The sequence below is a fragment of the Achroia grisella genome, unplaced genomic scaffold, assembly GCF_030625045.1.
Source record: "Achroia grisella isolate CSIRO2021 unplaced genomic scaffold, CSIRO_AGI_Agris_v1 utg152, whole genome shotgun sequence".
NCBI classification, from domain to species: Eukaryota; Metazoa; Arthropoda; class Insecta; order Lepidoptera; family Pyralidae; genus Achroia; species Achroia grisella.
The window spans coordinates 1,438,601-1,451,342 of record NW_026712648.1 but is presented as its reverse complement, the minus strand read 5'-3'; the positions used below and the strand labels follow the sequence as shown (position 1 = coordinate 1,451,342).

At 32.5% G+C, this 12,742-nt stretch overlaps 1 protein-coding gene across 2 annotated transcripts; it reads left to right on the top strand.

Moving 5' to 3' along the window:
* Window positions 1–6,519: 6,519 nt before the first annotated feature.
* Window positions 6,520–10,261, top strand: LOC131840946 (uncharacterized). 2 transcript variants are annotated; one of them, XM_059189164.1, is made up of 3 exons: window positions 6,520–7,769; window positions 8,698–8,829; window positions 9,345–10,261. In XM_059189164.1, exons 1-3 carry the CDS (start codon window positions 6,717–6,719, stop codon window positions 9,417–9,419), a joined length of 1,260 nt encoding a protein of 419 aa, XP_059045147.1. In that variant the 5' UTR covers window positions 6,520–6,716; the 3' UTR covers window positions 9,420–10,261. The 2 variants fall into 2 exon arrangements, with proteins under 2 accessions (XP_059045147.1, XP_059045146.1); XM_059189163.1 differs by having other exon boundaries at window positions 9,342–10,261.
* The last annotated feature ends 2,481 nt before the right edge of the window (window positions 10,262–12,742 follow it).

Genomic DNA, 12,742 nt, shown 5'->3' with positions numbered 1-12,742 from the left:
AAAGAAGAATCGACAACTAATCGAAAACAAGTTGGTAGTATGTAGTTGTTTGGTTGGTAACCTTGTAAAGGCAAACATTATATATAATACCACCCTAGCATTAAGAAATGACGACCCATATTCAAAGCTCAAAATTATATCTAAAAAAATATATAATAAAAACTTAAGAATGTAAAGTATTTTATGTATTCTTGTTATTTCATTTCATCGTGTTGAATACAATAAATAATGAATGATGAAGACCAAAATAATGTGAATTTTATACCAATGCATATATCTTATTTTACTTTAATATTATCCCCTCGCATATTTGTAAAAATGAGCTAAAATATCTAATCTATTCTGACTTGTGTCAGAAGTGAACAAATGAATTAATATCCAATGTCACTGTCAATTATCCTCTTTACAAGATATTCAAATAGAAATCTGACATTTTGTGTACTTACAATGTTTTTTTGGCATGTCACATTTCGCAAGTCCTACGTTTTACGTCAAAACGTCAATGAACGAAGTCAAGTCCAAGGTAGCATGATTTGAATGATCTCACCTAGCTGCCTGGCCATGTTCCAAAACAATATGTGCTTGACCGTATCTATGTACTTTTTTATAATATGACGACGGTAATCAATCATACGGTTCGCCTGATGATAAGTAGTGTTACCGTAGCAGTTGAACGCTTGTAATTAAGAAAGTCACATGTATACTGCCGACTAAAAAAAATCTCTATAATAATATATATATATATATATATACATAAATCCTCGTGGTGTAGTTTGTATTGTAGGTAGGTAATAAAATGAATACATGACGCTGATGGTTGAGTTCATTACCACATAAACTTTCGCTGAAGAACGACTGTTAAGGATTTCAACCTTTGTGATGAAATACCATCGAAGAATGTGTTTTTATCGGTTTGACAAAATATAAAAAGTGTCAAAAAGGTGGTAGCGATATCTTAACCAGTACATATTGCTGTTTTCTATATTACACTTTAAAAGAATAATGCCACCTTTATAATATATTACTCTATATTACTATTTATTATTAGTTTAGATTGTATAATGCAGTACAATGCACTTGCACTTTCAATCACATCCGTCACACATGATCGGTTCAACGTCCTTTTCCTGAACCTATGCCAATGTCAAATTTCTATGCAGCAAACATTGATCAATTAATTGTTGTATCTACACACAAAAATCATTTTTTATTTACAATATAATTTTGAAGCATTTATTTGAAGCATCAATCTAAACTAATATTCCATGCTAACCCATTGTCTGCTTGTTGTGTGCATGCACTAAAGATTTCAATTTACACAGGTTTGTACTCTATCAAAATATTATTGTTTATTTTCCATTCTATTTTATTTTAAACAAACGGCGTTACAATTTTTAGTTACAATAATGTATGAGGCAATATCAATTATAAATTTCATTTAATTGAAATATCAATATGATTGCGTATAAATAAAACATAAAATAAACTAAGAAACGAATGTAGACGTTGACGGGTTTAGAAATTTGACGGATATTTCTGACGATATCCATCAGAATGTACTCACAAGTACAGTTTTCGGCGAATGATGATGTGGGAACGATGCGGAAGGGTCCAAATCTTGGCTGGATGCCCGAAGTATGGCAGATATATCGTGGCATTGGGCCAGCCCAGGGTCAGGAGCGGGCGATGCACTCACATGCGTCACTGTCTTAGAATCACCAAAATGATAGATCGGCATTATTTTATTGTATCCATCATCCGAATCACTTATAAAACAAAACACACTTTCAGGTAACGCTAAACATACATTACACAATAATACCAAACAATAATTAATAATTATATACATATATTAGGACTTTTGTTGTAAATAACAAAAGTCCTAATAAAAGTCTAAATTACAAAAGAAAATGCTTTTAAAAACTCGTGTAATTAATTTGCTTACATCTTTATGGACACAGATAAATACTTTACTAGAGACATAAATAATAATAATATAGTCGTATACGCATACAAGAAAGCCTACAAATCTGATATTATCTCGGACACACTCAGAAAGTTGCGGATGGATAGATAAGATAAACGGAGAGTGCTTATCTAAAGTCCCTGGGATTGAAGGAGGTAATATAATATTTAGAAAGCGCTGGTTGAAAAAACTCGTAATAAAAACTATGCCTTTACAACGCAGCAGGTAGTAAAGTACTGGTACAACTTCAGTTTCTCTCAGTGTAATTCTCTTGTCAATAGATGAAAGAACAATATTCTTTTGGCAATAATAGCGTTTTTATGACGAGAAGGTTCACTCGCTGCAATCCGGCGGACGATGGCTCGCTATATTACCGGCCTAACACGTGTTCGGCCAAATGTTTATTTAGGCAAAGTCGTAAACGAACTGACAGGATGTGCTTTGAACCCTCAAGGTTGTGAAGGTTATTTCCAATTATAATTATTTTTAGGTAGATACTCATATATTTTCTTCATTTACGACATTTTTAATTAAAATATTCTTGTCAAAAATATAGAACTCAAAAACTTTATGCTGAGTTAAGACCCCTAGTAGGATGAAAATGAATTAGGTCTCTGGGGTCCCTATACGCTTGAAATTATAAATCTTATATATAGATTGTAGAGGTCTGATTGATTCTTCTGTGGACCTCACCCAACGTATGAATGTTTCTTTACTCCTGTGGTAGGCACTTTAGGCTTCACTATATGTGGTTAGATATTTTTTTTATAATTTATTTATTTAATAATTATAATTTATTTGCACAAAAGCAATCTAATGTTAATGTTTGTTTATCTTTCAAAATAAAAAGTTCAATTCAAAGTAAATAGTTATAATAATTATAAATGAACTTCAGAACAATTTATTTTAAAGATGGGGTCATTATTTTACAATGTTCTTATTTATGTCGCAATCTCTTTATTAAACCAGACCGCTCAAACGACTCCATCTCTCGGCACATTTTATACAACTTCAACGAGTTTTGTGCTAGCGATATAGTCCGTACATAGCTTCCTACCGCGGGGCAATACTAAATTAGTCGAAATGGGCCCGAAGAGAGCGCAGCGTGCGTTTGTCATGTGCGTTTATTTACGCGATGCCCCGCAGTGCTGGCCATGTTCCAGAAGCACACGAAAATAGCACCTTTTTCGATGTCATTGTACTAGGCAGAAGCCCTACTACACATAAACGTTACTGCATTGTCCAGTTCACCTTCTCCGTTCTATAGGTTGTACTTGTATTGAAGTAGTTACTACAAGTTTGCAACCGACACCATGTAGCGATGCGAATTCGATAGTTGTTTCTGCTACGCGTACATTAATAACAAAATGAGCCTGTTCCGCCGGTTTTGACGTAGCTTTTAATTGATTTCCAATTTAATAAGTACGTATATCTTAATAGTTTATTTACTAATATTATATCGACATTTATTTGATCAATGTTATGTTAAAATTGATATGTAGATATTGCGAATGATTTTAGAAAAAAATAGTTTTTAATTGCTTTACAATACATTTATACGTTTTAAATTCTAAATATTGCTATTAAATATGTAAATGCGATACTTAGATACAAGAGATAAATTATAGTGATAAATAAGAATTGTAGCAAAACTGGAGATAAAAAAGTTTGTGAATAAAATATTTCCTGATCAATTCTTACTTGAACATAAAAAACCGGAGGCATTAGATTCCGGAAAACGGAAATGTTTCCTTATATGATTCTGATTTCCGTACACTATTAAAAAATGTTTACATAAGTATGTGGTTTTTATTTGTTTTATCAGTAAATTTAATTTAAAAACGCAAATTTAAATCTTTGGTGAGACACTCCTACTATATGTATAATTAAATATACATAGATAATTATTTATTACAAATATCAAAGTACACTTCCCTGGTTGATTTAATATTTCACAGTAGTTGAATATTTCTAACAATGATAAAAAAACTGTCAATGTGAGATTATCATCAGTTTATTTTAAAATGATAGTTAATATAAATAAAACAAATCTGTTTCTTATTTACCGTTACATAATTGCAATAAATAACAAAAAATATGCCACACATTCATCATTTAGGAATATAACAAATAAAAAAATCCTTCCTAACTAATATGAAAGCGTTTATATGTGTGTTTTATCACCTGTTCTTGGTTGTATAATTTCTATACATCGAAATAGTACATCAATATTTTTTCGGAAATTATTTTAATTTTAATCTTTGTATGTCTATAAAATAAAACAAAAATACATATTTTTGTTTTATTTTATAGACAGTCTTAATTATATTAATATCTATATAAATAAAATTATATCGACGTAATACACACAGTTATACAAAACTTGTCTTAAATTGGAGGTAGAAAAAAGTGGATAACCAACAAAAAGTGGGACGATTCGTTCGACCAACCCTTTTATTTTGTTCGACCGTTCTCTTTTTACTTGTATTCTAAAAATATCGCATACACGAACCAATTTCGAAAGGAAACGTGATTTTGTCCAAGGTCAGGTGAATTAGTATTCGTGTAGAGTATTTGATGTTTGACCGGACGCAAAAACTAGTTAATACACTCGAGTTCTTTTTTTCATCTTGATTAGGAAAGCTTGCCATTCGCGTCTGGCTTACAATAATTACGTATTTGTGTGATATATTTATCTTCTATAACTAGAATAATAAATAAAATGCCAACCTGATAGTGGTAACCCTCGTTCGTATAATATATTATGTGATGTGTTTAAGTAAGTATACTAAACTTAAACACAGCACATAATATATAAAGATACTTAAACACATAACATAATATTCAAAATATTAGACATTGTAACACCCGTGAGTAAGAATATTTGATTCATATATATTTTTCCACCTCCGTTATGATCCATTTAAGCATTTATAATTTCCATAATACCTTTAAATAGTTGAACCCTAACTATCTACCTTCACAAGACTTACCTTTTGTGGGAGATACAATACCGCAGACACAAAGACAAAACCGTCGACAAGAGGAAAGGAACACGAAAACAGCTTGAAACAAAAGAATCTTTAGTTACCCGCAGTCTGTAGTACCGAATAAAGAACTCGAGAAAAACATTTTCTAGACCGAGAAAAGTAGGTACTTAATTTACAGTATGTACTATTATGTTACCTATGGTTCACAGTAACGAAGAGATATTTTATATGAATGTATAATCAATGATAGTATATAAATAAATATAAAACACCAGGTGATACCCGCTGCCTATTCTCCTAAACTTTCAGTCCCTATTGATCCCCTTGTAGATTATATTTTGAGAATATAAGATAATCTATGTTTCTCCTCGTATTATAATCTATCTTTATGTAAAATTTCATTAATTCATCAGTCGCATAAAGGACATAAGAGAGACAGACACACTTTCGCATTTGTAGTATTATATATAGTATGGACAGATACAATTAAAAAACTATTTACAAAGTTCTCGTTCGGTGATTATAAATAAATAACTTTACCCTCTTAAAATTATATATAGGTACTTTAGGTACCAAACTTATTTTTATATATACATTCTTTTGCTTATCGAGAAATGTGAACCATGTAACAGATAGTAATTTATGCAGAAACTTAATCCGAGACATAAGCTGATTCATTGTATTACATTTCAGGGAGCCAGTTTTCTTATGACTAAACAATAATTACTCTGAATACGAGCTCTTCAACTATACTTATTTAGGTTATATGTACATACAATGAAGAATATTATAAGTATCTACTTAAGTAATATAACATTATTTATAGGTACAATAAATACAAAATTATGTCATATATTGACATAATTTTGTATCTGGTATTTATTTTGATATATTGACATAATTTTGTATTTAAAAAATTGTTTTTATTGATAAGTAAGGCATTGTGCCCTTGTGCACACGCCGTTCATCGCTAATGGTGTAAACGAGGTGCTAGTGGATGAGAATGATATCAGGTTAGTCATTCCATCGTGGTCAATATACCATTATAAATGTTGTGTCCGTGATTGTATCCACATGGCTACGATCTGTCAGGGAATTTATATATTCTAGTCATGTATATGAAATCACAGACAGAATAAAACAATAGAGATATAATATTCTGCAATAAAAATTTATGCATTTCTAAACCCATTAAATTAACGAAATAAATTGTATGGAATTGGCTGTAAACTATTATTTTTATTCTAAAAATTTGACAAACAATAATCGATACCAAATGTGTAAAAATATTATTTTTATGCTTTGTAGCAACATTTCTCTATATTAAATTTTCTCAAATACAAGAGAAGTACCTAGTAAAGTATATATGTAGTATATAAAATATTTTTTCCGATGACTAGTTAGTACATAGTTCATTTGTTATTAACAAATGATACAATAGAAGACTGAAGCCGGTGTCTTAATCATAACCTCAAAGCTTGGGGTCGCTTAACTGCCAAGTTATAGAGAAGCGCGCAGCCGCTCAATGTTGTCACGCATGCGCACATACATTACCATCAAAAAGCTAAGTAACAACGCTTTTCACAGCAAGAGAAACAACCATGTCTCATGTTCAGCCATATCGATATTAATGGACCGCGTAGCTGATAGACATTCGCGTCTGTGTTATGTCTGCATAGTGAAAAACAAGAGCATGTCATAAAGATACGTGTAACTAGAGAATATAGTGATTTTTTCCGTGATATATAGTAACAGCTAACATGTATAAGACAGTGAGACATGGCGAGAACAGTCTCCAGTACACCATTCTCCCGCAAACAGAGGAGGTACTTAATAATAGTGGCCTAAAAGGTAAAGGTAGAGACTACAGCCCTTCAATCCATATTCGACGGTCACGAAGAAAATCTACAGTGAAATATGTATTGCTCATAATATTTGGAATAATTGTCGCTCTCGCACTAGCTTCCGTTCCACTATATATTATGAATGGAGCTTTGTACACCCGAAGGAGTCAAATAAATCAACATGAAACAATTACTTCTGCCCCCTTAGCACCAACAGGACGTGAAATAGCTAAATCGAGGAAAAAGGAATTAAAGATTTCACCCGGATCAATTCTTGTATCAAAATTGGAAAAAACCATAGGTACTACTCCAGCTGCGTCCACTACCAGTTCATCAACTACTTCTATTTCTTCTACAATTATAAATGAGAGGACAACAAGTCATCCTTGGATTGTCCCACCTTTAAACTCTTGGAAAACTTTAATATCTTCGACAACAGTCCAGCCGATACCAACAGAAGGAAATGAAGAGATACCTCTTATAGGTACGCCGTCTGGTAGTATCCGTTTACTTGACAATTACATGTCAATGAAGCCTTGGGACAAAGATGTAATAATACGACCAAGTGTCACACCCGACACCATCACTTTACACAATACATTCAAATATTTGTCACGCTCATTTCCACCTTCAGAAAAGTCAACTACCATTAAGACAAAATTATTCGAGGACGTTTTAATAACTACAAAACCAACTACTACAAGAACTCCAGTGACCACAGAATTTACAACAACTAGCGAAAAATCAAACCTCAAAGACTTAAAGGACACTATACTTTCAGTAGATGATGACGACGAATTCAAAGAATCTTTAGAAGTAGATGAAGTTTTCTCACTGCCGCCTTCAAAACCTGATTCCTCAGTGCCGGGCACTGATTCTGATGAAGTGACCATTTCCAAAGCTGGTGATAGTGAATGGTATGGAGCTAGGTGGCCTTTTGTCGACACCTCGTCGTACTTCCAATGGACGGTAAGCACATATGTTACCCGGATTATATAATGAGTAAGTGCCTATCTCTTCATATAATAGTAAAAACATCTGCTGATAGACGCTATCTTACGAATAAGGTATATTATTAATATATTCACAAGTGTAGATACCTCTTAGTATAGAAATAAGAACATACGTAAAATAATATGTATCTACTTACGTAACAAGTGGTAATTATGATAAATGCAAATAATAAGATAAAATTTTTTGTGAAGTTGTAAACTTACGCACAATACGATATTATTTCAGATAAAAATGATATTAATTAGTTATGCACCATATTTTCAAAATTAAATTACAAATAAAGTTCAGATAACAAAAACTTGGATAATGAAATGATGGCCGTTTCATGTGAATTTCACTATATTCAGGCCCCGTAATGCTCGCTTACGATAGATTACTTAATAAATATCATTGATCCATATATAGACGCAATTTTATATAGAAATGATTTTTTTCTGATTATGAACAATTTTTAAAAGTTTCTGATAATTAAAGCGTAAAGCTAAACCAAATTGATAAAAAAATAATGCATTTTTAGACACCTTCTTCTGCATTTGTTTATATCACAATAAACATACCGTACTAACTTAGAAACATTTCGTCTCGTAATTTAAATGGGCTCAACCGAGAGAACCGAATATTATTAATAAATTATTACTCCATAATTCTGAACACCAAATATTAATGATGTGATGTATATGAACCATGCAAATTGACGGTATATGTATTTTTTTAATACAATATTATAGCTAAATTCACAGCATATTCCTGCCAAAATGTATTATAAATTATTTCAACGAGATATCTGGTAAATGTAATACCCGAAGTGCTGTTCATGTATAGGTATAGCGACGGAAGTCATGAAACAGTCTTCCTCTAATAAGTAATATTTGCTTGTGTACAGGGTTATTCGCCAGGAGACAACTTACTGCTGCCGTTGTTGGTGGCGGCCCTCTCGTCAATCGCTTTGGTACTGCTTCTAGCGTTGGCTGTAAAACGTCGCAAAAGGACACATGTGGCAACTGCACAAATAGGGGTATGTTTGAAAAGATCAATTAATACAAAAAATAATTTATAATTTAAGATAATTATTACGTCAAAGAATATAACTAATTTTTGTAAAGAAGATTTGCAACTAAAACAGTAGTGATACAAATGAATAAGTAGGTAGTGTCGGCAGCTACTACCCGAGTTTCTTTGATAGTGGAATAGACAGTCTCTATAATATTCTATATATTAGACACACACATGCACTTTATGTACCTAGTCGACACATAATAAGTCGAATAAAATAAAAGATAATGTTTAAATGAAACTAAATCAGGACAAAAATTTCCTTGTGGATCAAATTAAGTTCAGCGAAGATAATACATACTTTATGTCTCGTACTGGGTCTATTTCCTTATTATAAATTACTTTGACACATCAAGTAACATTTTCGAAGGAATAACGTCGTCATAATCGGCCTCGATTCGGTCCACAAGTACAATCATAATGGGCATAAATATGTTTTAACTACAATCATACATCATACGGCCATTGTTCCAGAAGTTGACTGCTGATCTACAAGCTGACGACAACACTAACTTGTTAACAGCTGAGAATCCAGAAGATGCAGAAGAATGAGCCAACTAGTATCCCGCTTATAGCTTAAGAGCTCAACGCAGAATATCTCATGTACATGTATGCAAGAAGTTGCTCTCCTGTGAAGAAGGAAGTACCTACAATTATATTCTATGTTGAACGAATGCTTGCACTTAAATACGCTCCACCAATTAAAAAAAAAACTATTTACGACGACATCAAGTAACATTTTCGAAGGAATAACATGAGCGCACATTAGGCATTCCATGTTCCTATAATGATTTAGCAACTATACTGTAGTTTCTTGAATGCAACCATATTACAAGAACTGCGTGTTCGTCTTATAGTACCGATCATATTTCAAACTTTCAGTGCCTATTGTTTGTATATATGTACGATTCGGTAGCCCGTCGCATATGCGTCGGCCTCTAGTCGGATTCCTGATGTTCAGAGATACGATATAATATGTAAGTATATTTTGTAAACGCAATAGTAAATCGACTGTAGGTAAATTAGGTATTATATGTGTCAAATTCCAAAAATGCTAAAATTATTTTTGTTACATATAAATAAATCTACAACGTATTTACGATTGTCATATACCGTCGCAACGAGACATATAATTAGATAGTAGTGCCCTAATGAGCTTGCTAGTGACTTTTATGGAGACATTAAATTACCTATGTTCTTAAATTTAAAAACTAGGTTCTGTTAAAATGCTAAGGATACACAATACTTTTTGTAAGTTGGTGTTCGTCATTCAAAGAAAACCCAATCTTATAATGGCACCATAAGGCACATAATTAGACTGACCGATTCATGTAGATACGTCGGTTGGTAATGTCCATGAAATGTAGATACCTATATCATATCTCTGAAAGTTCGATATTTTTTTTTGTGGATGATAATGGAATGTTGCACCCGCCTGCGCTAACGGTTTACGCTGGCGGGGCACCAGTGGAGGATGATAAGATGAGCATGAGGTCAGGTCAGTTAGCCCATTCTGACAAATTCACCAGGAATTTAACACGATGGTTTCCAGGGGGAACCGCGTGGAGGTCAACCTGACATGGTACATAGCCAGCGATGGGGTTATCAATCCACATTACTAACAATCCCCTTCCCCCCAAGTTCAATATTATGACTCGTCAGTATTAACAGACCCTGTGGTATTATAAATCTTCATAATAGACATTTATTTTTGTTGATGTAGTCTGAATAGGATAAGATGAAATATCAATCTCTGTGTAATGTTATTACTATATGTTTGGACGTAATTGAAATTTATTATAACTTCAAATATTCTCTTTAATTACATATTCCAATCATTTTAATATAGGTATAAGACTGAGATAGGATTGCAATGTTATGGATCGATGACGATTGTTAGCAACTTGCATTTATTAGCTTTATGCTCATTGCAAAATAACGAATGTCACAAATTAATGTTAAAATATTTATTTATAAATATATAAATAATCAAAACTCTTAACGAGTCATTAAAAAAACAATACAAGCTGAATTAAACCCGCACCTTCTACGCGAAACTATGGCCTTTCGAATTGTATGATTTCGCTCGACTAGATAAAAGTCCGCGAGAGGCATTACGTACGTATCTATGAATATATATCCTTCTTTTTATACTTTTTTCCGTTGTTATAATATTTTATACTGGGATCTTTGTATGTGTAGTAATATTTATTCAATGATACTACTAAAACTAAAAGTTTTTGCGATTACATTTTATTAATAATACGTAATGTAACTCTGTAATGTGTGACAGTGGTTATTTTGCAATGAAATATGTTTTTTCGTAACGGCACTATTCGTTTGAAATTATATTGATACCGCCAGTCTCTGTGTGCTATATAATTAGATATCCATATTAATTACTATATATTTCAATGTTAGCTATATGATATGAATGTATTATAAATGACCGGTGGGGAATTATATCAACGGTGAAATGTTATTGTGATACTTACATAATATTACAATAATAATGTAACTTTACGACTGCTATCTGAGATGGGTAAGTTATCATATATAGACGTCGTGGTGAAGGCAATACTTGACACCCACATTTCGCTCAGTAGGTAAATTTAATAAATAGTCACATGGGTTTGTTTTTTAATGGTTTTTCCATCACCGGATAATTAATAAAGTTTTTTGGCGTCGCCCAGATACGAACTCACGGCCTTTTGGAGTAAGCCTGAGTAGCCACCACTAAGCCACGGCACTCTCATAGTATATTCGTGTTATAATTCCCCTGTATTTAGGAGTTGTGAAAACATGTCCGCAGCGATGCTAAGTTGAAGCTCATTCTTTTTTTACCTCGAGTCAGCCGTTGCGGATGATGAGGCCTTTACAACGATAGGCTATTTAATGATTTGTTAGATTATTTCGCTGCGGCCAGTAAATTAAGACTAATGTTACAGGCTTACAGAAGGCAAATTCATAACAATAAATATACTCTTGCGATATTATTGTCTATTTAATGTTTTAAATGATCGTATGATTATTTTGTTTGATATGAGATCGAAGCACAGTGTGTCAGTAGAGTTAAGTTTTAGTTAGCTTTTATGGTATATATTAGTCGTTCTGTGGATGCCTTGAGCGGTGTGATTATTTCATATTTGCTGTTAACACCATGTAAATACCTAATCAAATAAATTATGTTTTCCCACCCAAAAACGTTTATAATTTCAAACACATTCCCTTTATCTTTCTGTCCAGGTTTTTTAAATAAAATTAAGAAGAATCTTGGCGTTGTTTTTTTTTATTGCTGAGAGGTAACTTTATACAAAATCATATTTTTTGTCCTACACATTAAATATACAGGGTTACTCGTCAAGCCAAAAACCAAAACCAGTGATAGTGATTATGAAACAGATTTTTTCCTAAAGAAGCCAAATTAAATTTAATAATAAATTTTAAAACATGACGACACATGATAAGCTGTCCATCCTCACTTCATGCTCATTTTATCATCCTCCACTGGTACCCCGTGACCGTTAGCTCAGGCGGGTGCACCACTCCACACTATGCGATCACGTGATCGATTTAGTATTGAAAGGTGCTGATTTATTTTCAGATTTCATCTTTATTTCTGGATGAAAGTGATTTTATCTTAAGTATTTCCAGCTTCGTTTCTTTTTAGCATAGTAGAATATTCTAGTTCTTTCCATCTACTTCAAATACAAATTATTTCTTTGTGAAGTACAGGTTACAAAGGTTTAAAGAAATAGTAAGTAAACCTCTGTAGATACTACTACCTTATTCAAAAACTATTGCCCACTGGCCGCGAGCGAAAATTAAATGGGATCTGTGGGCTAATTATGTAACACGATATGAAATTGTTTCTG

Coding starts and splice junctions, on each gene's coding strand:
- LOC131840946 (XM_059189163.1), top strand. CDS start 6,717: ATGTATAAGACAGTGAGACATGGCGAGAACAGTCTCCAGTACACCATT. Junction 7,770..8,697: donor CGTCGTACTTCCAATGGACG/GTAAGCACATAT, acceptor GCTTGTGTACAG/GGTTATTCGCCAGGAGACAA. Junction 8,830..9,341: donor TGGCAACTGCACAAATAGGG/GTATGTTTGAAA, acceptor CCATTGTTCCAG/AAGTTGACTGCTGATCTACA.